At 45.1% G+C, this 26499-nt stretch overlaps 1 protein-coding gene across 1 annotated transcript in view; it reads right to left on the reverse strand.

The window, feature by feature from the left end:
- The window catches only part of HERPUD2 (HERPUD family member 2), a 227855-nt gene that overhangs the window by 155163 nt on the left and 46193 nt on the right, over positions 1-26499 (reverse strand). Inside the window, exons 3-4 of the mRNA XM_069215497.1 lie at positions 12528-12605; positions 10608-10721 (exon numbers count right to left, since the gene is read on the reverse strand). Coding sequence (XP_069071598.1) covers positions 10608-10721; positions 12528-12605 — 192 coding nt within the window. The remainder of the gene's footprint in view (positions 1-10607; positions 10722-12527; positions 12606-26499) is intronic.

Here is a 26499-nt window from a genome sequence, read left to right on the forward strand (position 1 = left end):
ATCCTGAGGCTCCCCCTGACCGCGACTGCCTGAACTCTATTTCCCGACGGCTGGAAAAGACCCTGCACCCGCAGCCCCCAGCACCGGAAGGAACGGAACTCCTGTGCAGGAGTGACCCCCAGGAGGCCCTCTCCCTTGCCCAGGTGGTGGCTACCCCGAGGAGCCCCCCCCCCTTTCCTGCCTGCAACGCTGAAGAGATCCCTTGATCTCTCATTGAAAACCATTGTAAACCTGACGCGTGTTTGCACACTGCACCCGGCCGCCCCAGGGTTGCTGAGGGTGTACTTTTTGTGCTGACTTGTGTCCCCCCCGGTGCCCTACAAAACCCCCCTGGTCTGCCCTCCGAAGACACGGGTACTTACCTGCTGGCAGACTGGAACCGGGGCACCCCCTTCTCTCCATTGAAGCCTATGTGTTTTGGGCACCTCCTTGACCTCTGCACCTGACCGGCCCTGAGCTGCTGGTGTGGTGACTTTGGGGTTGCTCTGAACCCCCAACGGTGGGCTACCTTGGACCAAGAACTGAAACCTGTAAGTGACTTACTTACCTGTGAAACCTAACAATACTTTACCTCCCCCAGGAACTGTGAAAATTGCACTAAGTGTCCACTTTTAAAACAGCTTATTGTGTTTTATGTAAAAAGTATACATGCTAATGTAATGATTCAAAGTTCCTAAAGTACTTACCTGCAATACCTTTCAAATGAGATATTACATGTGGAATTTGAACCTGTGGTTCTTAAAATAAACTAAGAAAATATATTTTTCTATAACAAAACCTATTGGCTGGATTTGTCTCCGAGTGTGTGTTCCTCATTTATTGCCTGTGTGTATGTACAACAAGTGCTTAACACTACTCCTTTGATAAGCCTACTGCTCGACCACACTACCACAAAATAGAGCATTAGTATTATCTATTTTTGCCACTATCTTACCTCTAAGGGGAACCCTTGGACTCTGTGCATACTATTCCTTACATTGAAATAGTGCATACAGAGCCAACTTCCTACAATACCCATCTAGTCCAGTTTGCCCTTAACCATAGCAGAATGTATTGCTATAGCTAAAATGGTGTTTTACCAAAATTGCTTTACCTGTTTGTAAACATTCTGCTCCCCCTTTCGACCCAATTCTTCAAAACACTACTGCCTAACCTGATGGCATTATACTAGGCTGGGAAACAAGCACAGATCTCCTATGAAACCATGATAAAGCCATTATCACAGGAAGGCCTGTGAGTTCCAGACATGACCCTCTATGCATTATGTGCGCAAGCACACTTTTTGCACTATTGGATCCACCCTACTCCATATAAACCACATATCGCCATTGAGACAGATCGTGCATCACCTTGGCCCCTTTCGACTGCCCTCTTCCTTTTATATAAGGCACCCAATAGCAACATTGACACAGTTGAGTGTGTGCAATGGGCCTGGGAAGGGATATGAAGGCAGGCAGGGCTGACTAAACTTTATGCCCTTTCCATCCCACTGTCAAACAACCTTGCATTTCCCCCACTGCAAGATCCTCGTGCTATCAGGCCCGCCAGCCAGAGGAACATAATGTTTGCTGACTTACACCCAGAAGACAACTTCTTGCTGCCCTTTCAGTGCCAGACGGGCTCACAGCTCTCCTTGTCGGACACCCTGCTTTATTATTAGATGTGCGTCACGTGCCGGGCACTCCAAGACACATTCCTGAAACCCCCACTGCCTCTTTTGCCATTGGAACATAAGCTAACATCCACCTCACCCTGCAAATTAATCACCAGGCTCTATGTCCACGCAGAGATAAGTGCACCTATTGTGACCTCGAGATCGAGGGATGCGTGGACTGCAGGTACAGACTCCCCCTTAACAGGGGAAATGTGGGCCTATTGCTGTAAGCAACTGACAACGCTGTCAACAAGCTATAGACCGCACCTTATACATTTTAAATTCCTGCACCACCTTTACTGTAATCCCTTACAGTTATTTAATATGGGACAGTCCTCCGATTCAAGATGCCAGTGATGCAATAAGCCGGGGGCCTCTTTCCTCCACCTCGCTTAGCAACATCCCCCGGTTGCACACTTCTGGCTAGAAGCCTACACCACAATTCATGGAATGACACATATCAGGGCCCAATTCACTCCACTGACCAGTCTGCTGGGCTATGTAGCAGACATACCTCAATGGTACCGTAAACTCACTGTTATCCTGCTCCTCTTAGCCAAACGCAGAGTGGACATGCACTGAGGGAGAAAACCAGCTCCCAATGGAAAGAAATGGCTAGAAGACATGACTTACTGTCAAGGGACCTACTGTCTAATTATTGGGATCTCATGCCCCCTTGATCCCGATTGATAGATATCTGGGAACTATTTGCGTTGTTTCTGGGTTTACAAAACAGTACACAGGACACTGCTGGTGGTGTGGACAGGATGGGTGGTGAGGTGAAAGACGCCCAAATGGCAGGGGCCTCGGAGCAGGGCCCTTCATGTCATTGGGAGGGGAATACTTTCACTATACAACACCTATTGAGACTGTCAAGGGGGGGCTCTCCTGTCCCATACTGGACAAAAAGCCATACCTAATTCTATCTTCTTGTTAAGATTGTATCCTCAGCCCGTCGGACACTGTAATGCATTAAAAACGTGCACCCTTCTGTCAATCATGCAATTGTACGTCTGCCATGACTATGTAACATGTATAGTGAAATCTGCTCAATGGTTATGTGTTTTTACCTTTATGAAAACCAATAAAAAGAATGTTTAAAAAATGGCTGCTGTGGAAACAAGGAATAAAATGTATGATATGTCCTGGAAAACTATGAATGATCGCAGAAGGCAAATCATATACGTTTTCAACACCAGAGGAAGCCTGTGGGTGGATAGATGGGTGGCCTCCAGTTGAGAGGAAACTGTCGACAAATAGATGATGTGCAAACTCAAGAAATCAACATGGCAATGTCGTTGAAGATACCTTTGCCAGTTACAGGAGTATCAATTAATCTAAGTGATAGAGAACCCACTGCCGGTTACAGGAGCATCAATTAATCTTAGCAGGGCAACAGCCACTCTGTCAGCTTGGGAATGGCCAGCACCCTGGCCCCACACATGTACAGAATGTTCCACGACAGGTGGGGTTCTGCGCAGGCACAGGATATGACCACAAAAATAACAATATTGAAAGAGGATAAAGCAAATAGCGACTGTGCCTCTTAGAGTCCTATCTCGCTGCTCAATGTGGAAATGAAGATCCTGGCCAAAATGTTAACTACACCAGGTGAGAAGGTGGTGATTGCAGACTTTGGGGGTCATTACGACCCGGTGGTCAGTGTAATAGTGGTGGTAGTACCACCAACAGGATGGCTGTACATACCGCCACAATTATGACATTGGCAGATTGGCCAAAGTGGCAAGTTAACACACCGACCGCCAAGGCAGTAACGACCGACGGGCTGGAGACTGCAGTCTTCAGCCGCCCATGGCATTTTGACCCCGCGCACCGCTATGGTTTCCATGGTTTCTGTACCTATAAGTGCCAGGTAATTCCTTCCCTGGCACTGATGGTGGTCTCCCCCAACCCCGACAAACACACATACATGCACATACATACACACCCATACACACACGCATTCACACACGTATGCATACATTCATCACACACACAGCAACACTCACTAACATACAGCCAGGCACACACACAATCACACGACACAACATGCACGTACACACACACACCCATTCATGCACACACGCATTCAGTCACCCTCACCCCCACACACAAACACAACACCCCCACCTCCCTCTCCTGTCGGAGAACCCGACTCACCTGCTTGCGGGGGGTCCTCCGTCAGGAAACAGGACGCCATGGCTCATGATACAGTCAGCGGCGTTTTTCTGGCGTGGCGCTGCTGCTGGCAGCAGCGCCTCCTTACAACTGTCCGCCGCCATGACCGTAGCCGGAATTCCGCCAGCCTTCTGGCGGAGTTCTGGCTACGATCATAATGAGGTGGACAGTCGGTAGCCACAGCGACGGTGTGTTGGCAGCCATCGCTGTGGCAGTAGGTGGCATTTGCCACCAAACTTATAATGAGGGCCTTAGTGCATCCAGACCAGTCAGGGTGTATATGCCCCACAGCTGAACTAGGTTGAACATTAGGTGGCTGTTTGCATGCAGGGGTAAATGAGCCCACAGTGGTGATTTCCCTAAATGGAGATAAGGCTTTTGGCCGCTTTAAGCGGTCCTATATGTGTGTGTATGTGGGGGGTGTTAGAGAGTGTGGGATTTGGCCCCATATACAAATAAGTTACATTGCTGTACCAACAACCATTGGCTAGAGTTAAGATGAATAGGGTCTAGTCAGACCCATTTCAATTCCAAAGAGGGACTTGACAGCGATTCCCACATTCTTCCATGATATTTGCCTTGGGGCCCCTGGCCTTTTGGGTTAGTTAGGACCCACTAGTGTGCTGCTTGTGCTGGGTGGGGGGAAGAGGGAGAGGAAGGTACATAACTCAATCTTCATGGACTACCTCCTCCTCCATACAGCACAACCTGAGCCTAGTTATTCCTGCATATAGCCCAACTGTTTGGCAACTATTTAAGATACAGAATCGATTGGAGGAAATCACTGTTGTATCTACTAACTAAATGGCCTAGACGACACCTTCAAATTGATAAGATAGCAACAGCCTAGGAAGATGTTAAATAACCTGGCATATGAACTACGAAAGATACAGAACAGTTCTTGACCAGGAATTTGTACTTATTAGGCTCATTCAAAAGGGATGCTTAACACTGGAGGGTTTTGCCCCAATCCTTCACAGGCTGTACTGCAATGTATATGATCACCCACCCTAAACTGCTTTATGCGCTCCAGATCACTCCATTCAAGATCCCGCCAATGTTTTTTAGTCAGGTGGAAATGGAGCTTTGCCTCCTTCTGTGGAACATGGGGTAGAGAGAATCGCCCTAGCAAAGCTCATGGAGGGTGGGGTTCTATGATGGGGGAATTGCACTCTCATACAACTGAAAGTATGACTAGCCCTTGCATCTTAATGTGATGCAAGTGGACCGGGGCCTCAAATTTCAAAATTACACCCTTGTTCTGTCTACATATGCAGACGATACCCTATTATATATAAAAAATCATGAGCGTAACGTCGCTCCAATACTCCGAGAAATCATAAAATTTGGCTCTCTGTCAGGGCTAGTAATAAATTGGAATAAGTCCATCGTATTTCCCTTAACTCCAGTAACAACGCAGGTAGATGTAGACTTCCCGCTAGCGTGGGAGACTAACACTGTCAGATATCTGGGGATACAAGTGCATACTGAAACTAAGAGAGTGATAGAGGATAATTTGGAAACTGCACTGAAAATTTTTCGATGGATGTGGAGAGGTGGATCAAACTGCCGTTGTCATTACTTGGGCGCATAGCATTGATGAAAATGGTGGTTTTGCCACGCTTTTCATTCCGGTTTCAAAATATACCTATAGTTCTGCCGAAGACATACTTTGCCGCTTTGAAAACGTTATTAATTAAATTGGCATGGGCGAACAAGGTACCTCACGTGAATTGGCGAACTCTGACACTCCCATACGAGATGGGGGGATTGGGTGCCCCAGACCTTGAGATTTATTACATAGTAGCGCATGCAGCAGTGGCACAGGAGTGGCTTCATGGGACGGGTGAGGCCCCGTGGCTAAGGACTGAGAGGGAACTGGCTGCCCCAGAGCAGCTGAGTAGCAGGCTGTTCCATACACCCCATAGATGAAATAGGGAATTTGCGTCCATAAATTCGGTCACACGAGCATGGCATGAACTCATTAAAAAGCAGGGGCTGGTATTATTATATTCTCCGCATGCCCCGGTAGAATGCTGTGCCTGGTTTTCTCCTGTGAGAGACCGGAGTTTGGTGCAATCCATGCGCGAAATAGGCATTGACAAAATGGGAGATATCTTCGAAGAGGGCATAGTGAAGACCTGTGACGCAATAGCAAGGGACACGGAGGCACCCACTTCCCTACACCGATATCAGTACCACAGGGTGAGACACGCTTTGATGAAATTATTGGGGGAGGGTATGCAGGAACCCCCCCGAGGTACAGGCCCTCTCTGTAGTACTGTTGGGAAAACAACCTCGCCGACTGATTTCTTGTCTCTATGCACATGTTCAGGGGGCTAGGGAACATGAGTTATCGAGAGCTCGCCTGGAGTGGCAGAGAGAGCTGGAGGTGCAGATCACAGACGCACAATGGCGATACTGCTGCTCTAGAACGAAATCCATATCCTTAAAAGGGCCGACACCGGCTAATACATTTTAAATATCTAAATAGAGTCTATTATACCCCCCTACGACTCTATCAATATGGACTGAGAGAGACAGCTAATTGTCCCAGATGTGGAGAGGAACGGGCTGGATTCTTGCACATGTCCTGGGGGTGCGGAATGGTACAGCAGTTTTGGAAGGCAGTGACACAGGAACTAAATAGTATCACTGGAGAACAGATGACCTGCGAACCGATGACAGCACTTTTGGGCTGGGATAAACAATCACCGGCCCAAAATCGCAGGCTACTGGCAATGTGGTTCCTATTAGCCAAACGACGGATAGCAATGAGATGGGATCGCGGCCCAGTCCCCACAATACAAGAGTGGCATAGAGATATGGCATACTGTAACACACAGTTAGACAATTATAGTGAGATGCTCCCCCCCACCACTAGACCGAAGAATTACTGGGAGGCCTATAGCCGCTACCTTGCTGGAATGGAAACAAGCGAACCTGAAACAGGAGAGACACTCTGATGGGACATAATAAAACTAAATCACATGAACATAGGCAGTGACTGTGACTAGATTGATGACCTGATGTTTCAGGGTGGAGGGGAAATGTGCAGAACTGTTTACCGTATATGACCGCCTAAATACGTAAAGTGATTGATAAGTTTGCAGCAAGATGAATACTTTGTTATGTTGTAAATGACTAAACTAAAATATAAAGAAATTTAAAAAAAACTAATTTGACTTTCATGTTAATATAACAAATAAAATGTTCTTTTAAAAATTAGATAAAATAACCCTTTTTGCCAGGCTCAAACCTACCTTTTAAATATCATTAATTCACACCAATGTAGGCCTCGTAGCCCACAAGGAAGGGTGCATGCTATTTAAAAGGGCTACATGTTGGAAATTATTGACACCATGTCCCTAGAATGATAAGGCCCTGAAGCTATTGTCACTGTCGCAGTCCTAGCTGTACTATATAGAAAATCAGAGTATAGATTAGAATACTACACTGTATCTCAGGAATGGGGCCAGCTAGAATAACTGTTTTTTTAAATAGTTATTAAGAATCAAACTCAATGGTGCTGTGGTTTTATAAAGTTAAACTTTGCCTGCCGGAACAGTCAGAAGGCTAATTATCATAATTCTCTGTGAAGGTTCAGCCTATGCTCATCCTTGAACAGGTGCGCTTCCCCCTTGCCGTTCAATGATCATACGAGTCCTCTCGTTCATATAATCTCTTGTGGTTGTAGCGTAGTTTACCTACCACCTTTCACATCAGCCCCTCACACACAACAGTGTCATGCCTCAGGGATCCATTTTAACGCCTCCATTATTCAACATCTACCTAACTCCCTTACCAAACCTGAATAAATCATTCAACTTTACTTGTTACAACTACGCAGATGAAACTGAACTCATTCTAAAAATAGATGGCCCGGAATAGCTCTGCAACCCAAAACTTGACAACTGCCATCATGTCAAACACATGGATGGTGCGTATCCACCTAAACTTCAACACTGCAAAGACAGATATCATGACCTGCGGGTAATGGCAAAAATAGTGACCTACCCTTAAGGGCCAAGTAACTAGAGACACCTTCAACAGTATCAAGAGATGTCAGAAATCTAGGGGTAACCATGGATTCTTAAGTAACCCCGATACCACGTCAACATCACCACAAAGGGACCTTCTACACAATGAAAATGCTGACTAGCATATTTTTACATATTTTAGATACCAACAAAAACTAAAAGCCATCCTGACAGTTGTAATCTCAAAGCTGGACTATGACAACAGCCTAAACCCAGGCACACTCACAATCATAATACACAAACAAATCCAAAAACATATCCTTCTCTGCCTTCACCCAAGAGAATGCATAGGTCCAGTCCTGCAATCACTTCACTGGCTGCCAGCAGCTGATGGGCAAAGTTCAAGGCACTCAGCACTGTATACAGAGACTATCAATGAAAAAGGCCACAAGTTACAATCAAGCAATACAAACAAAACGGGACACTGTGCACCAGGCTTGCACCAATAATCATAATCAAAAATCCAAAGGAGGCACTGCTTTCTCAGTACAAGCCTCCAAGCTCCAGCACTTGCTACCACCCAAGATTTGAAGCAATGAGAAGCATGTACGCTTTAGAAGATAGCTGTAAACATAGCTAATTTCACGATAAAGAAGCATGAACACTTCAGAAGAAAGCTGTAAACATAACTAATATCACGATAACTACATCATCCCACAGCACTGGGACAGAACGTAGAAAGACTAGTAGACATTCAAGTACAATCTACAGATTATAGCCCACAGATATGAAACAAGTTAACCACCACACTACTTTTTATATCCAGGTAAGTTAAGAAGGGCTGAGTATAATATAGTAATGTCAATTCATATATAAATCCTTCTGGCACACACAATATCATAACACTCAGTGGTCGGCATCCAACAAACAGACCCTCAGGATTTTGCAATTCCGTGATTTGCAAAAAAAATCGCGAAATCAACACTTTTGTAAAAAGCCTACACTTTTTACAGAAGTGGCTATGACATCTGGAGGAACGGGAACCCTCTCTTGTATTGGTCTATTAAATCTGCACTGGGCCAATCGAAAGGTCTCATAGCAGGCAGGCGAGGTGGCTTGTTTATTTATTTACACCTCACCTGCCCTGCCTACTGTTGTTCTGGGCCTGCAGAGCAGGGGGTGCCCATTGGGCACAGGTTGGCATTTCTTTTGGGGCCGCCGCAGACAGGTCACATAGAAGGCCGGGGGCGGCATTAACTTTTTTAAATGTCTTGGGCCCGGCACAGGCCCCGTGTGCTGTGGGCCCAAAACACTACAAAAAACACGAAACGACACTCTGGGCCTGCCGCCTGCCACATGCATGGCAGGCCCAAGGTGGCACTGTATCTTTTTAACATTTGTGACCCCCCCATGGGCAGTTGGCCGAAGACTTGATATAAATAAATGCCCTCTGAGCACGCCACCTACGGGGCACCCGGTAGTCATTAGTTTTTATCAGGTTTTGGTCCCACAGAGCACGCAGTAGGCACAGGGGCATTAACTTTTTTTTTAATGATTAGGGCCTCACTACCCACGGGGCAAGCAGTGGGCCCTACATGCATTTATTTTCTATTAAAATAAATTGCCACAAAAACGCTGTAAAATTAGCATATTTGTGCCATAAGAAAAATGCATATGTGTTACAGAATGTGCATATTTTTGCTGCAAAATTTGCTAATCCATGCCGCAATACCTTGCGTAGTCTGAACAAAAGCTTAATCCTACTACACTCACATAAGGGATATCTGCTACGGTCTTCGTTCATCACCCAGTACTACACCAGCCAATAAACCAGCCATCACCAACTGAATAGGCATGGAGAAACTGAAGAGCTCTATCCCTTACTGCTGGTCAATTGGAGACTCTGATATAATCTCCAACTGCAGGTCCAAATTAGCTATACACTATGACCGCTTCTTTACTTCTCACAAAGACATTCAGATATTCTATGATAGCAGCAAAGCCCATCCCAGCAAATCCACACACTATTTTTCTCACCTACCACGTCGGTTCAGGACGAAAAACTTTAAACAAAACATCAAGCTGGACGATCCAGTGCAGTAACCAGCTAGGTAAACTATGATTATAAGAAAGAGCATAAAGGGTCCTGCAGAGTTGCTCAAAGCTGTCAGCTTAATGAAAACCATAAACAGCACATCTATCTGTCACACCTCCTTATCCACCACACTGCAAAGCGCTGCATCCCATAACATAATAACCATTCCTCAGTGGTCATCAGCACACCATGGAAACGCTTTCCACTTTGAATCGAAAAACAAATAAAACCCTGCATGGGCTCCTTGCTGCCCAAGTTGGCAAGTGATTCAGTGCCACACATAGGGGTAACAAGCGCTAAGTAAATGCTGCAATACAATATAATAAAAAATGAGGAACTGACCATTTTTGTTTTACACAGAGAAAACAATTTAGATGAAAAATAGCTTTGCCGTGTTTTTGGTCAAGGAATATTAAAAATAAAATACTGAAAAGCACACCTGCTAGTCATTACTAATTAAAGAGTGGTGAAGACCATAGTCACAGAGATCAACCAAAAGAAAAAACAGTGTAAATAGAGATGACAAAAAACACAGCCAGATACCGGACATATGTCTTCATGTTGGGAATATCAAGTGAAAGTTTGCATTAACACAGACTTAAAGTGCACTCCTTAATCTCTCAATAAAGAAACTGTGCATACGAAATGTAGAACAAAACTCAAGGACAGAAAGTTTACTAAGGCACAACTTGTAACTCACAGAGCTACTGATGGCTTCCGATGATCCAACATGTTTTCTGCTTGTATTAGATTTGGGCGAACTGGGCGGCGTCAGCGTTGAGCACACAAGATGGACCATATGATATTCGTCTTGCTAAAAATCATAAAAGAAAAATAATCATTCATTGCATAAAATTAACACCAAAATAATTTCGAAGAGCCTTTCAAATTAATACAAATAAGCTTAGCAACTCTTATACATCTACTGTTGCATGTCACTTCCTCTAAACTGACACGAAGTGCTACCTGGGAGTGAGAAGGGGCTGACGAATTCACAGCAGATAAAGCATACATATACATTTATCTCTGTCTCTCTCTCTCTCATATGATGGACTCATCCCACTTACTATCTAGCCTTCAGTTCCGTTTTTTTATCTTCACGATCACCAATGATTTCCATGCATGACCAAGGAGCTGGAATGGCATGTGGATCATCTCAGTTGGGATCGAAAAACAAGGTATTTAATTTTGATAATGCTTTTTCTGGTGGATACTCTAACTGCAGATAACTCACTTTAGAATATCGCCCAGGTGCCAGAGTGGATCTGGAGATTTTTCAGCAGTGCTCATGCTTACAGAGAAGTGGCATCATGTGGATCCACTCTGACCTCACCCAATGTGCCGATGTTTGTTTCTTGTCTCCTCCACTTTCCATGGCATCAAAACAGAGTGAACCATTGCTGGATCATTCCTTGATATAATCACAGTAAAAACTTAAATCCATTCTGGGTCCAACTGGTGGAACCTATCCATCATTTTTGAGGAGTGGCGAAGACATAAAAACCTGGTAGCATGAATTACTGCATGATTTACTGTCGAACGGAGTCACAACTTTTAGTTAGAAGGTCACCCCGTCCCTCAGCACCAACCGGTCTTCAAAGAAGGAAATGTATGGCAATATAACTGTAAAATGCCTGCAGTTGACTCAAGCAACAAGCTTGCATAAGCATACAGCAGAAGAGAGTTTCAGAGTGAGGAGATGCTGAAAGCAACTATGCAAAGGCTCAAAGGGCATCAGTGTGAGGAATGCAAACAGCAAGTTATGGTCAGTGTGGGGTAGTACAAACTGTATAGGAGGGACCATGTGTCAAAACTTTCATAAACCTCATCACAAAAAGTGAATTAAAGAGGAAAGGTCTGTCCAGCAAATGTATAAAGGCTCAAAGGACCACTAAATACTCTTTTACAGTTCCCACTTCAAGGCATTGTCAGGCTTAAGAGAAAACAAAGAAAAGAACACCTGAAAACTTCGCTTGTAAGGGGTTTGTGTCCAACGCACCACACCATATTATGAGCTTGCCCAAGCACTCATTGTCGATGGATTTCATAGCGGGGCATCTAGCAGCGATGAAGACTGCAAAACCTCCAGTGGTAAATCAAATGCAATTAGTTGCTGCCATTTGGAGGTGTAAGTTGCAGAGGCTTGGGTACAGGACCTAGACCTGTTGCTGAGACAAAATGTTCTCTAAAGAAGTAGGCTGCTAGAACGGCCGATGCTCATGCTCAGGAGTCTGGGTACCGCACACTCTGGCACAGTATAACTTGACCTGGCCAGATCACTCATGATCTTTAGAACTCAGGTCATGAGGGGCAATGGAGGGAAAACAAACAAGTCCCTCGCACCCTTCCAGTCAGACTGCATTCCTGAACTTCCCTTTCAGTAATGTCCTAACACAACCCAAGATAGGACACTATCTGTTCCAAAGAATAAATGATTTCACATATTGTTGCACAAATATCAAATGTGACAAACCAAAGGATGAATTAATATATATTTTAAAATATTATACCATTTATATTAGTCCAACAGTTAAAGTGGCTGAACTGAATCAGCCTGATAAAATATATCTGTTAGGTCCACATCAGTCTACCAGTCATAATGCATTTACAAATCACTTACCTTTCTCAGAACATCTTTCAGCCGGAGATGATCAAGAAGTAATTTACCAGAATACACAAGCCTTTGATCCTTTAAAGACTGGGAAAACAAAGAAAATGAATATTTCCAAAGGTCAGATTTAAAGCTGAAACGATTGAAGATAAATCACTAAATAAGTGTAAAAGACAACTGCCTGCTTTCTAGTAAGAGTAACGACTACTTCAAAATATGTATTCTATGTATGATCATGAACACTGCAGCACCATAGCTATTGACATTACACTGCTTGAATTTCTCTCTAGAATTGTTACCTGGGGTTCATTATCCTTGCAGGAAAAAAATCTCCCACAAACTGATGCGTTTTAAGCAAACATTAATAGAGGTATTTGAACAGAGATTGCAAAAAGACAATAATAACAGCGAAACTCTGAGTGCACCAACTGTTGAGAGAGTCACACATAACCTTTATAAAAAAACATGGAGTCAATGTTCAATTGTTTATGTTAAAATAGCAAAGTATGCAGGGGCGTGGCCAAGCGAGCCATCATGGCGGGCACATTCTGAAGGAGTTCCTGCTCCTCCAATCCGCCAACTGATCCTGCCTGACAGCACACCATTCCCACCAGCTAACACGGGTGGGGGAGATACCCTGTGATAGGGGGAGCAGACTGTGGCCATCGGAGGAGCAGGGGACGACCACCTGTGGGCGTCGGACGCAAGACCTGAGCTGGCCCTCCACGGCCTAAAATTGATGGACCGGGGCGGCCGGGGCCCGGAGGAGGGCTCCAGCTCCACGCACACTGGGTGCCTCACCGGCACACCGAGTGAAGGTGCAGTTGCGGTGGAGGAGGAGGTAGTGTCCCTGGTGGTATATGTGTGCCAGGGGCTGGGGGTGCCCGGTTGGGCTGACCGCAGAGGGTAGAGGCCCTGAGGTGGGCCCATAGCAGTGGCGGTCCCATCCCTTGGCAGACAATGCAGGAGGTGGCAGCATAGCCCCGGCGATGATCGCGGGGGACCCCGACTGAGGCAGCCAGCTCTGGCCTGAGGGGAGTGTGTGCCGTGAGGCCGCCCTGAAGATCTCAGGGCAGCCTAGGCCAGATGCCACGACGAGGGCAGAACCGCAGCAAAGTGAGGCCTTCTTTGGGCAGTGCCCGATGGGGGAGGGGGAAGAGATGGAGTGAGCTTGGGAGTCACTGTGAGTGGGGCTGGACTGTGCCTTGCACTCGCGGCCTGGGAGCCCCGGCTCTCGGGCTTCCTGATTCCCTCCCCTCATCCCCAGACTAAAGACTGCTATTGGAATCAGGCTGCGGATTCAGCATGCTCGGGCTGCCAGATTGATTGCAGATGCATTACTGGCGCATGGCCAAAGTGGAGGAGACACTCTTGGGCAGGGGACTGGCTGACCCTGTTCGGGCCTGTTGCCAGCCCTCTTGGGGCTGCTTATGATGCCTTGCTTACCTCCTTTTGAGAGTTGATGCCTCACGTAAGGCTGTCTGGACTAATCCTTGAAGAAGCACAATGTGGCCGGGCATGGCCTCGGAGGCCTGAGATCAGGCAGATTCGACTGTGGTGCACTTCAGGCAGATCCACAGGCAATTACCCTACCAAAACCAGGTGAGTGTTAATTGATAAGCTCTGAGATGACTGCTGGGGCCCCTTTTGATTGGGGGTGTCTTGCTGCGGCCTTGGTGTGTTGTGACCAATACACTGAATGGTGGCACAGTCAGTGGCCCAGGTAGTACTGAAATTTGCTCCTTCACGACAGGCTCTCCTTTTGGGGGCCGGCCACTCGGTTGGGTGCACCTAGAGACATGGGACAAGACGTGCCCCCTCCCATACTAAGGTGGCGCAGATAAAAATTGATTAATACACTGTGCCTAGGGGCACGGGCCCAGACTCAGCGCAAGGTGTGGCGGAAGAGGCAGAGGAGACCCCCCCACCCGCCGGATAAGGCGACGCTTCTAAAGGCGATGCGGGACTCAAGGGAGGCTGTAGAGTCCAAGGTAGACGGAGTCCGCGTGAACCTCTCCCTGGTGCGTCAGGACTGCAGGCGGGTGGCTGAGAGGGTGACGGAGACTAGAATTTCCACAGCGGAGGATAAGTTGATCACCCTCCAGACAAGGGTCTCATCTCACCTCCAAGGTGGCCGGGTCTGGAGGAGAGGGCCTAGGATGCAGAGAACCACTCTCGCAGAAACAATTTTCGCCTGGTGGGTCTGCCGGAGGAGATAGCAGGAGGCAAAAAGGAGGAGCTCATGGAGACTTGTTGCTGCTCCTGGGTTCCTGGGGACAAACTATCACGGTGCTTTGTGGTGGAGCAAGCGCACCAAGTGCTAGCCAAAAGGCCACCGCCTGGGGCTCTCCCTCCCACCCTACCCTCCTCCCTCAACCTCTTGTGGTCCAGCTCCTCAATTACAGGGACCCGGATGCTGTTCTGTGGGAGGCTCGCTACCTGGCGGAGGTATGGTGCTCCAATACAAAAATTCTAATCTTCCCGGACTATACTCTAGCTGTTCAACAACGTTGAAGATCGTATGAGGAAGTCAAGCAGAAACTGCGGGCGCTAAACATTCACTACATGCTCCTCTTCCTGGCCAAGTTGAAGGTTATCTAAGGCAACTCTACACTTTTCTGTGAAACACCACAGCAGGCTTCGGAATGGGTGACGGAGCAGTGGGAATTGCCCTCCTGGAGTGGATATGCGTGGGGCCTCTTGGACAGTTCTACTGCTCTGCCGTTTCAGGGTGTGGGTCAGCCATGGGAAGAGACGCAGGACTCCTCTCTATCAGATACACCGGCCATCTTTAACTCTGATGGGGGACCTCCTTGACTTATACCCTGGAGAGACCTTGACCCAAAACACTGAGGATGTACAAGTACTATGCACTGATATATGGCTGAGGGGGCTTGATTGTGATGGCGGGTCATTTCCATCCTGGGAGAGCCTGGGGGAGTGACGGTTGAGATTTATGGTGCCAGGTATTGCCCTCCCCCCCCCCCTTATTGTTTATTGCTAATGTAAATGTAGCTGTCAGGTGGAACATCCGTACACAGGTGGGAGGTCCCTATTTGCTGGTTGCCTGACACCCCCATGAGTTACTACAGTTTTCAAATGTTTATGGGGGCAACAGATGCTTCTAGGAAGGAAGTGTGGGGTGGGGGGAGTTTGGGAGGGAAGGAGACTTGTTCCTTTTAGTATAGTAGTTACCACTGATTGCTGTCTCCATCACTTATGCTCTCCACGCACATGTTCTGGGACACCGACGTAGAAAAAGTGTTGGTTTAGAAAGCTTCCGGCCACATAGGTTGCCCTTTGTCCATCTGGGTGCCTTGTGGGCTCCACACATCCATTCAACATGATCTCAGTAATTTCATGAAACTTTAATGGGCTCCTAGACCACATCAAACGGACTGCAGCACTCAGATACATTAAGAGGAATACCCCTGGGGTGGTCCTACTAGAGGAGACATATCTATTGGGCTTATTAAAAAAAAAAAAAATAGCGAAGTATAAACTCTTGTTTGCATTACAGGTTAGCATCTATTTACTAATTTCATAGTCCATTTACTAAATGACTGTCTAAAAGACAAGGTCCCCTATCACAGGCAGGGTGCAATGTCCCTGTATGTGCCACTGTGCACCTCTAAACAGATGTTCCGGTTGCAAAAAGTGACCATGGTCCCTATAATGATGACTGAGCTGCCATCAGGAAGCTGTGTAAACCACACCTGCCGTGAGAGTAGCGCATACAGTGAAATACGGAATGGCTTTTTACAAGCTACTATGTGTTGCACAGTGCCGGTGGCAGCCACCTACACTTCAAAGAGGGGACAGAGATCCACATGCAGGCGAGTGCAGTGAGAGAATGTACCCAGAGGCATGGGATTGTCTGGTTGGAGGGGGTGCCATATTTCCCCTCCTCCAGAGAGCTGCCATCTAGGAGCGCACTAACAGTGCGCCCTTTGTTATGGTATAATATCAGTGTGACTCCTAAGGGCCTGTTTGCCTCTGCACCTGCATCTATATTATGGTGCGGGCACAGAGCAATTCCTTCACTTGTACGCGGCCACCTTCTCATTCAAATGGGGAATACCCTCTCAAGACAGCGCTGGTGCTACGTGTGCGCCGCTGCAGTCAGAATTAACGGAGGAGCCACACAAAGTGGTTACACCCAGGGGCCTTATGTATAATACAGCACTATGTGTTCATTTTCAAGTATACTAACTCGGGTACAATGTTTGCTTGCACACTAAGGGGAATCCTCGAGTCATAGTGAGCTACATAGATCCATTTGTAGCTTACGTGCATTTCCCTTATTTTTCTACAAGTATAAAATTATTCTGCACTCAGAAATCTGACATTAATCTGTCTCTTAACATTTAACTTAATTTTCCTAGTGACAAATTTCATTCAACCCTATTAAGTATTGGAGTGCTCCCTCCAAAATGGAATCAAGCATTTTCAATGCAATAGGTCTTGCATTTGCTTGAGTTAGTGCTAATGGCGTTGTAAATGCATAACTGGACTTTTCTTGCCATATAAATTGGTCAACCCGACGCATAATTTTGTATTCTCTGCCACAAAATTCTAGCGGCCCTGCATATAACAAAAACATTTCCATTTACTTTCTTCCTCCATCACAGCAAAAAATGAAAATATTGCCATTATTTTTATTTTTATTTTACAGTATTATTTTGTGATGTTCGCCCCACCCCCACAAAATCTAGTGTGGCGACCCAGAGATGACCTAAACAGAAAGAGCATGCAGTGAGTTATGGGCAAAAATGTTTTGCAAAAGTAGGACTCGAAAAATAAAAAAAATGTTACTAGACCTGCAAGTCGAGAAACTTAAATAATCTACTTGACTTAACTGTAATGTACTTGACCCGTAAACGGGTCTCAAATTGTGTGATCCTAGGCAAACAGTTCACAGTGTCACCTTTCTCTTTATTCTCACATATGATTGCACCTTCAAATATGTGAGATCAGCATTTCTGCAGTACAATAAAACCTGTTTTGTTTGATTAAGTAGACTAAAGTTTTCTGCATGTATCACAAGAATCTAGCCCACGTATCAGGGTTCACCTGACCCATGGCTTGCTTTTACTTTACTAACAGCAGTGCCATCAGGGCAGGAGTGTTTCTCATTTTGTTTAAACACTCACTTTTAATAAATAGATTACTGAACCATGATATGGAAGCGTATGGTCATCTACACACAGCAAATTTACAAGAAATATCTAAAAACCTTCCCACTAACTTGCAAGCTGTACTGATAAATCTATATAGTGCATTAACAAACCGTGAAAATTGGGTTACAGAAAACATATTCTTTGCACATCAACATGTAAAGTATTCCGATTTGTTTTCACCCTATTAAAATATTTTTTTCATCACAGAGAAATACAAAACACAGGCTTTCACAACTACTGAAATATTTTGAAATGTTTGTACAGTTGACAGTCATTTAAAAATGTTGAGTGTTCGGAAAAAAATGACACCCTATACCCTTTTATTTTTACACTTTTAACAGCAGGTCACGCAGTTCACCTTACAAAGCCCTGGAACGCTTTACAGTCAGAAGGAAAATTAATTGGAAGACAAACTGATGTTTGACCTCTGTCTGTGAACAAAGAGCAAATGTGACATAAGAACAAAGTTTAAAGGCATCTTTTATTGCCCCTCCACTTTCTGACTGAACAGAACACCTGTTCTTTGTCAACTCGCCAGAAGGGCAAAGTAAGTCCTAAAAATAGTTTGACCTGATCAAATATGACTTGCAATAGTGAGTGATCGCGTATCTTTTTCAAGCCTGAAAAGGAATGCCCCGCAAAGCATTATGGGGCACGTTTCCGAGTGTAGCGAATATTGTAGTGTCCTGACTGTAATGCTCAGAATACCCCCTGTAGGACAACTTAAAAAAAAAAAACAGCATTTGTGAGTAACATGATCATGTAACCCTACAGTCGGCCCCTAGAAGGCACAGCAACATGAAAACCGAATAGCAGAAAGCAATGCAGTGTAACCATATAAGTAGCCCCTAGAGGGCATAGTGTGTTAAACATGTTAAAGCCTACCACTCCTAATGCAATACTATTTATTACAAACAAGGCCCTTAAAATACAAACTACTCCCAGCTGTAAAACAAACATTCCAGCCATATGAGAGTTTGAAAAGACAATGAATAGTGGGAGAGATTACTTTTTTGCCCTCCCACCACACCCACTTAGTGTGGGGATCAAGAGAGGAGCTAGACAGAAAGAGTGTGTTGTGCTGAATCTTTTGATGGTGGTCCTATTGTCCTCGGACCACCATGGACTGAGTTATGGGCAAAAATGTTTTGAAAAAGAAATATGTTTCCCAAATTAAAGTGAATATTGTAGTAGCCCGACTGTGATGCTCAGAACAGCCCCTAGAGGACACCATAATAAAAATAGCATTTGTCAGAAACATGGTCATGTAACCATAGAGCTAGCCCCTAGAGGGGCTGCTGAATGCTTTTATGGTGGTCATATTGTCCTAGGACCACCACAGGCTGAGTTATGGGCAAAGATATTTTGAAAAGGAAATGCCCCGCAAATCATTAAAAAGTTTAAAGGAATTATTCCTCTACTTGACAATACCAGCCTGACATTTAAATACATTGACTGTATACAAAGAGAATAACAAGAGGCAGCTTAACTGAACAGGAGGCTTCAAATGTGTGCAGATTTGTGGTACTCTGTATTTATTTAAAGCACTGCCTTGGATTAATAGCTTATGACAGCCCTCGGATCAGGACTGGACTCTGTAGAACAGATGAATGTACTCGAATCTCCTGATCCTTGAAGGTGCCTTTTCGGTGCATACATCTGTGTACTGGATGAAGGTTTTGAAGTCAGAATTAGCTCTATTGGGGAGACTAACCAAAATTTGAAGTCTTGGCCTTGCCATCTAGATCACTCAGAGTAAAGCAGGAAGCCTGAGTTTGGACTATAAGAGTGTTTTTTTCACCTAGACCAGTGGTGCCCAGTGAGGCTCCAACAGGGTTGTGGTTCATTGTCATTTTTTTCTGGCTAGGAAAATGATTCAAATGTATGTTTTTTGGGGGAGTCCAAAGTAGGTCCAGAACCATGTCAGAGTTTCTCGATACCCACAGAAGATAAATCACATGAAAATAATTTATATGGAACTTATTTACATAATGGTTACATTGCACGTCTGGCATGGATCCTGCTTGTTTGTTGTCTTATACAAAAAAGACTTCAGTCACAATAGCATATCTGCGTTACATAAGTACAAGCAGTGGCTGGCCCTGGTGACCACAGTTTGTGAAAATAGTTATTTTTAAAACATCTCCTGCACATTACGGTTTCTATCCAGGAATGACTTTGAAATGTAGTCCTTGGGGTGTGTACCCACATAAACAAACACAGGTATATTAATATAGACACAGGGAGGCGTGGTGAAGGACTGAGAGGAACACCAGTAGAAGCAGGAGTGAGAAAAGGGTCACTTGATAGGGCCAGAAAGATATTTTCTTGACATTGAATTTCCATGTACTTGGTAACCACAGCATTCAGATATATAATGTACAGAGTTTACATCAAATGATGTATGGGAACTTACTGGAGTAGTTACATGAAGCCTGGGGTTGGAAGAGAGGAGAGCAGGTTAAACATTACTGGACTGTGACAGACGATGACTGGATCATTATACATTGGAGTCCAGAGGGTGACTGGGAAGTGCTCTGTGCCTGTGACTGCGACTGTAGGGGGTATTCGTGGTGGTGCCTCTTCAAACAAGTAGCAGTGCCATTTAAATGCTGTTTTAGACAGTGCTTCCAGATTAGCTGTGAGGGGACGGTCATCAAAGCCATGACACCAGTGAATTCTGAGAGAAAGAAGTAATTGAGTTTGCACCAATTTTGTACCCTATGATACGCTGCTCCTCTCACTGTGTCACCCTTGTGTAAGCTTCTGTGTGTTAGAAAAATGGCTGCTTCTACTAACTGAACTCTATTTAAAGAGGCCCAATTTACATCCAAAATGCTAAGGGCCTGATTACATCCTTGGCGGAGGGGGTTAATCCGTCCCAAATGTGACGGATAACCCGCCCGCTGTATTACGAGTTACATAGGATATAATGGACTCGTAATAAGGCGGGCGGGATATCCGTCACATTTGGGACGGATTAACCCCCTCCGCCAAAGTTGTAATCAGGCCCTGGATGTTTTTTGCTATCAAGCTTGAGGCCGTGAAGTGCCACCATTTTGGAGACAACACCTTTTGCCATCTTCTTGCCTAAAACTAACCTATGTGCTTGGTTGTTGACCATCAAGAAGTTATCAAGAGCATGTAATATGGCCTACTGTTAAACTCTACTCAAGTCAGTTGATTAATGCATCCACTGCAGAAGTTTTGACAGAACGAGAATGTCACAGATTTTTCACCTCTTTATCTCTTCAAGGTTGATGCAAATGAATTATCGAGATTTTGTTAAGAACGGCACCTGCTTTGCAGAGCTATGAAATGGTAGAAGCAAGCGATTTAACAAAAAAATTAGTTATTTACAGACTGCCCCAACATGCACAGGACAAAGAACCCTAGAGGAGAGGATGTGGTGTAACAGCCAGAGCAAGCGACTTTGGAGCTGGGGAACACGGTTTGGGTCTCAGCGCCAGTTCAACATCCTGTTATTCTGGGCAAATTACTTAATTTCCCGTTGGTACCAAAAATTAATGTGTTCTTGTGTAATGTAACCAGTACTCGGGTAAAGCATTGTAATACCTTTGCATCGAGTTTGCGCTACATAAAACGGCAAACAATAAACGAATAAATAAAAAATACACCACAGACATCACAAATAAACATCAAGATGCCCAAAAACAAGAAAGAAGAAGAAACATACTGCCATGAGCGCGAAGAGGCGAGGCAAAAGAAAATAACGGGGTACAGGGCAAGCAGCCACAGTAGCACAGGAGTTAACAAGCTACTGTGGAGGAGGGTGACTGGGTGGCGGAACAAGCAATGGTATGGTGCGCAGGAGTGCGATTTAAGCGCTGTGGACTAAGCAGTACTCTGCATGTACAGTGCGCCCGAGCTCAGCATTGTAAGCACATTGATTCACAGCAGCAGGAAACCAAGGGGGAAAAAATTGCCTCAAAAAACAGATAAACATGACAAAGCATAATTATACAGTAGTTAGCTATAACTGTTTAGTCTTAACATTAAATTATGAACTTTATGATTTAACATATATCATATATACACACACACACACACACACACACACACACACACACTGAATGAATCAAAGGTTACAGGGACGTTATAGTTGGGTTTTGAATTTACTCTTACAATACCATAGAAATTCAGCAGTTTCAGTTAAGTCAAATAACTATAACTCCCGGCCTAAGGTAACTAAAACTAAAACAGTTTTGGTCCTAGAGGTCATAACTACCCAGATCCCTACATATTTTTTTTAATCTTTCCAGGACAGGGGGCTAAGGCCCTCATTATGACTTTGTCAAATGAAAAAGCCCGTCTTCCAAAGTTCCGTCAGGGAGGTTGCCGCCAATGAGGCTGCCTGCTCGTCAGGGCCAGTACGAGTTTCCCGCTGGCCCAGCGGGAACGGCCTGCAGCACTGTCTCCAGCTCAGAACAGAGCCTGCAGAAATGCTGTAGTGTGTAGGGTCTGTAAAGCAGACAGTGAACTTTGCGACAGTGCTGGCCAACGGGCCTTTGCACACACATATAGTTTCAATGTTTTTTTTGGTATTAGAACTTTTTTTTTTTTTAATATATAATTAGAAGACCTATGTATAACTCCACTTTAAATTTAGATTTTTTCCAGTGAATTTCAGACCTATGTATAGAATATCAAAGATTGTTTTTAACGTAAAGTAATATGTTCCTACAACACATATGGAGCAATTTTCAGAGTGAGGGTACAGTCATCAATATTACATCATTGAACTTATAGGAATAGTGAAACATCAAAGTGTCTCACGAAGAACAAGTGCAGCAAATGAGCCATGCCTATTTGGAAAAAGAGTGGTCAAGGTGGAAAACTATGTAGGGTTTCAGTGAATATTTGTCATTTGCATATCACCAAGTAACATTTTGGGACAAAAAAAAAAAGCTTTATTTGTCCTTTCTTTACTGAGGATATATTTTAAAATATATGTACAGTTCATGTTTAGAGTCATTTAAAATGTGGTGTGTGTTAGAAAACACCCTGCAGTCTTTCCTTCCACACCAGTGAGACTATCCCATAGTTCATTTTACAAAATCTTCACATTTTGAAATCCAAGAAAGAAAACAGCAAGTTTCTTGTTAGAAGAAGAAATAGCAGTTTGTCAGAAGACAGAGGGCCTGATTTAGAGTTTTATGATCCCTGATTTGGAATATTAAGATCCCATAATAGCCTGTGGAGATTGTAATACAGCGGACAGGTTGTCTGGGAGTAATCTGTCCACCAAACCCTAAATCAAGCCCAGAGTCTGATTATTTGACCTCTGTCTTTGTGTGCACAGCAGATTTGACAAGATAAAAACACAATTTGCAGGCATTTTTATTGCTCATTCACTTTCTGAACTATATCATAATTATTTTGGGGTTGCTGACATCCTTGCTTCCAGCAACTATGGTTCCACCTCTCCTCCCCCAAACATACATGTCCTTCAGCTGTCTGATGAAGGGGTACATGGGCAGTTGGTCCAACCCCCCTGCAGGCAGCCAATACCCAACCAGCGGCAAACCAGCCACAGACCTCCATCCCACATCTCCCTTTTTTTTGGCCCTACAGCATGACAAACCTCAAAAATGTATTTTTGTTTTCACGCCCCCAAGCTACCAAGTTTTTTATCTGTTTTTCAGAACTTGAGGTCTGAGTCCCTGTGCCCTCTAATAGTCACAACATTTTTCTTTGGGTTGCGGGCAACAATCAAATTCCTCAGTCCTGCAGTATTCTTGTGGGACTAGCCAATAATAATTATTTTTTCCAGTTTCTTCTTAAGGGAGTCATGCAGCAACAAACATCACTATTTCTTAAACTTTTATTTCTCTAAAATGGCTTAACAGATGTACACTACTTCACAACAACCATTGGCAAAACCCAAAAGTATTATCTATGGAAGATATATTGATTTTTTCAATGTTTATTTTTACCCAAGTTGTACCGCATCACAGCTGTTGTACAACATGCCTTAAAAAAACAATCGCAAGGCCAAACAGCTTTCATGTATGCAACAGCTATCTGGCTTTGTCAATGCTCTTTTTGTCGCAGGATGGAAGGAACAAGCAATGCCGGACAGGGTGGGAGGGGCGCAGGAGGTAGGCGCAAAACAACAGACAGCAGGAAGAAGATGGAATTGGCAAGCAACATGAAGTACGAGGGCAAGCAACGCAGGAGAGAGAGAGCAAGCTTGGTTGGAGAGTGACAAGGCAAGCACCAACAGGAGTGGCAAGGAGCAAGCCAAACCATGGATGAAGGGAGGAGGGTGTCAGTGACGGACTACAAATACATGCACCCTTATGGATTACAACAAAGGAAATAAAGACCCTTCAGAAGGGCACGGCCATTGGAAGGAAACTGGACACAGACAGAAAAACAAGCCACTTACCTTTGAATTTCCCAGGCATCAGACTGGATCTGCAAGATTTTTGCATGAGCAGTACCCTTGCACGCCGTCAGGTGGCTTCATTAGCTTCTGTGCGGCTTCGTTGGCACCGGAAGTGACCTCGCGGTCACCTTTATATACGCCACATCTGCGAGCAGACATCAGTTACCTTTCAAGACTTTCCATGCCAGGAGCGCAGAGCCATGAAGAGCACAGACATTGGTGTGTCCAAACTAGGGCCCTGAAATGGAGCACCCCTAACCCTAGAAATCTGTCCGCAGTGTGTGGAGGATTGGGTTGGCCTGTAAGGAATCTGCAGCTAGATATTGTATCTACCAGATAATTTGCTACTTAAGATAAGTAACTTGTTTATCTGACAAAAGCATCAACTGCATATTCCTTACCTTTGAATAGATAATCAAGCAACACTAACCCCGGAAGTGGACTGCAGCAAAATTAAACTAAGAAGTATTGTGGGATCAAATGGGAGAAATGCCCATCCCTTCAGACCTTACTGTCAAGGCAGTTGTGTTTACAAAACATGTGCAGGGATGCCCACGTTTCTGCCTGGCAGATGTCGAGGACTCTGATTCCACTTGCAAATACAGTGGTCGCAGCCTTTCCCCTGGTGGAATGAGTCCTTAAGCCCTCAGGAGGCTGTTTCTTGGCCACAGTGTAGCAGATTTTAATACAGAGAACGACCCACCATGAAATGGTTCATTTCTGTACCACCTGACATTTCTTTACTCCAACATACACCATGAAGAGTTGGTCACCCACGCAGAACTCTTTTGTGCCATCAAGGTAGAACAACGCCACTCTTCTTGGGTCCAAATGGTTGAGTCGCTCCTCATCTTTAGAGGGATATGGAGGAACATAAAAGGTGGACAGGGTGACCGGTTGTCCCAAATAGAATGGGGTCACCACTTTTGATAGAAAAGAGGCCCTAGTGCACAGTACTACTTTGTCTGAAAGCACAGTTAAAAAAAGCTTGGATGACAAATCCTGCAGCTCACTCACCCTCCTAACAGATGTTACTGCCACTAGAAAGGCAGTCTTGATGGTAAGCAGCCGGGGGAGACAATTATGCAATGGTTAAAAGAGAGTGCACATAAGGTAGGTGAGAACCAGATTAAGGTCCCACTGAGGCATTATAAACGGCACAAGGGGAAACATATGCACAAGCCCTTTGAAAAATGTATTTACAATAGGAGACTTAAATAAAGAGGGTTGGTCAGGCAACTGCAGAAACGCGAACAGAGCAGAGAAGTAGCCCTTAACAGTAGCCAGAGCAGAGCCCTGCAGTGCAAGGGTAAGAATGAAGAGAAGAATATCAGAAAGAGAAGCAGAAAGAGGGTTGATAGACTTTTCTGCAGGCATCCACCGTCTTAGTGGAGGGACAACTGGCTGCCAGGATAACATTATAGACTGAAACTCCACTGAAACCAGACCAGCTCAGACGAAAGGGAACGTCTGAGAGGGAGTCAGTTGTGACTTTGGCACATTTATAGTGAACTCCAATTAATGCAGGAGGTCCGCCATCGTCTGAAGGTGGGAGACGACAGGCTGGGGCGAGTGGTCGAGACAGGGGGAAGACTGATATCCCTGATCTCCGCAGATGAGCTGCGACCACCACCATCACCTTGATGAACACCCAAGGTACACTGGTAAGGCTAAAGAGAAGCACTGTAGACAAAGTGCTCGTGGCTTACCTTGAATTGCAGGTAATGCCTGTGGGCAGGCAGGATGGGAAAGTGGAAATACGCATCCTGCATGTCCAATGCTACCAACTAGTCCCCTTGGTCTAAGGCAGACAAGACCTAAGCCAAAGTAAGCAGCTTGAACTTCTCCTTCTTGAGGAAGAGATTGATGGTTCAGAGGTCTACAATAGGTCGAACACCCTTGTTCTTTTTGGGAATCTGAAAGCAGCTGGAACAACAACCACTGCCTACTTCTGAAATCAAAACCATCTCTATGGCTCCCTTGGTCAAGAGAGCCATAACTTCCTCTCTGGGTAAGGATAGATGATCTTTCAAAAGCCGTTTTTGAGTTAGAGGCATAGGGGGAGGGAAGGATTCTAAGGGAAGGGAGTAGCCCCTCCGAATGATCTGCAGGACCCGCCTGCCCGATGTAATGAACTGCCATTGGGGAGGGTGGTGATGTATTCTCCCACCAATTGGGCAGCCATGATCCCTTATTAGGCAACAAGGAGGACTCAGAGGCTGCCGCAGAGTTGGTGGTGGACAACATCTGGCTACCTGCCCCACAGGGCCGGAATGCATCTAGTCCACACGATGAGCTTATGCATTTCAGTGGCTGACCTAGGGTTGCCGTGGTGGCATGACCATTTCATAGCCACGAAAGCTAGACTGGGGATGCAGGGTCACTGAGA

Source organism: Pleurodeles waltl, chromosome 2_1, assembly GCF_031143425.1.
Source record: "Pleurodeles waltl isolate 20211129_DDA chromosome 2_1, aPleWal1.hap1.20221129, whole genome shotgun sequence".
NCBI lineage: Eukaryota > Metazoa > Chordata > Amphibia > Caudata > Salamandridae > Pleurodeles > Pleurodeles waltl.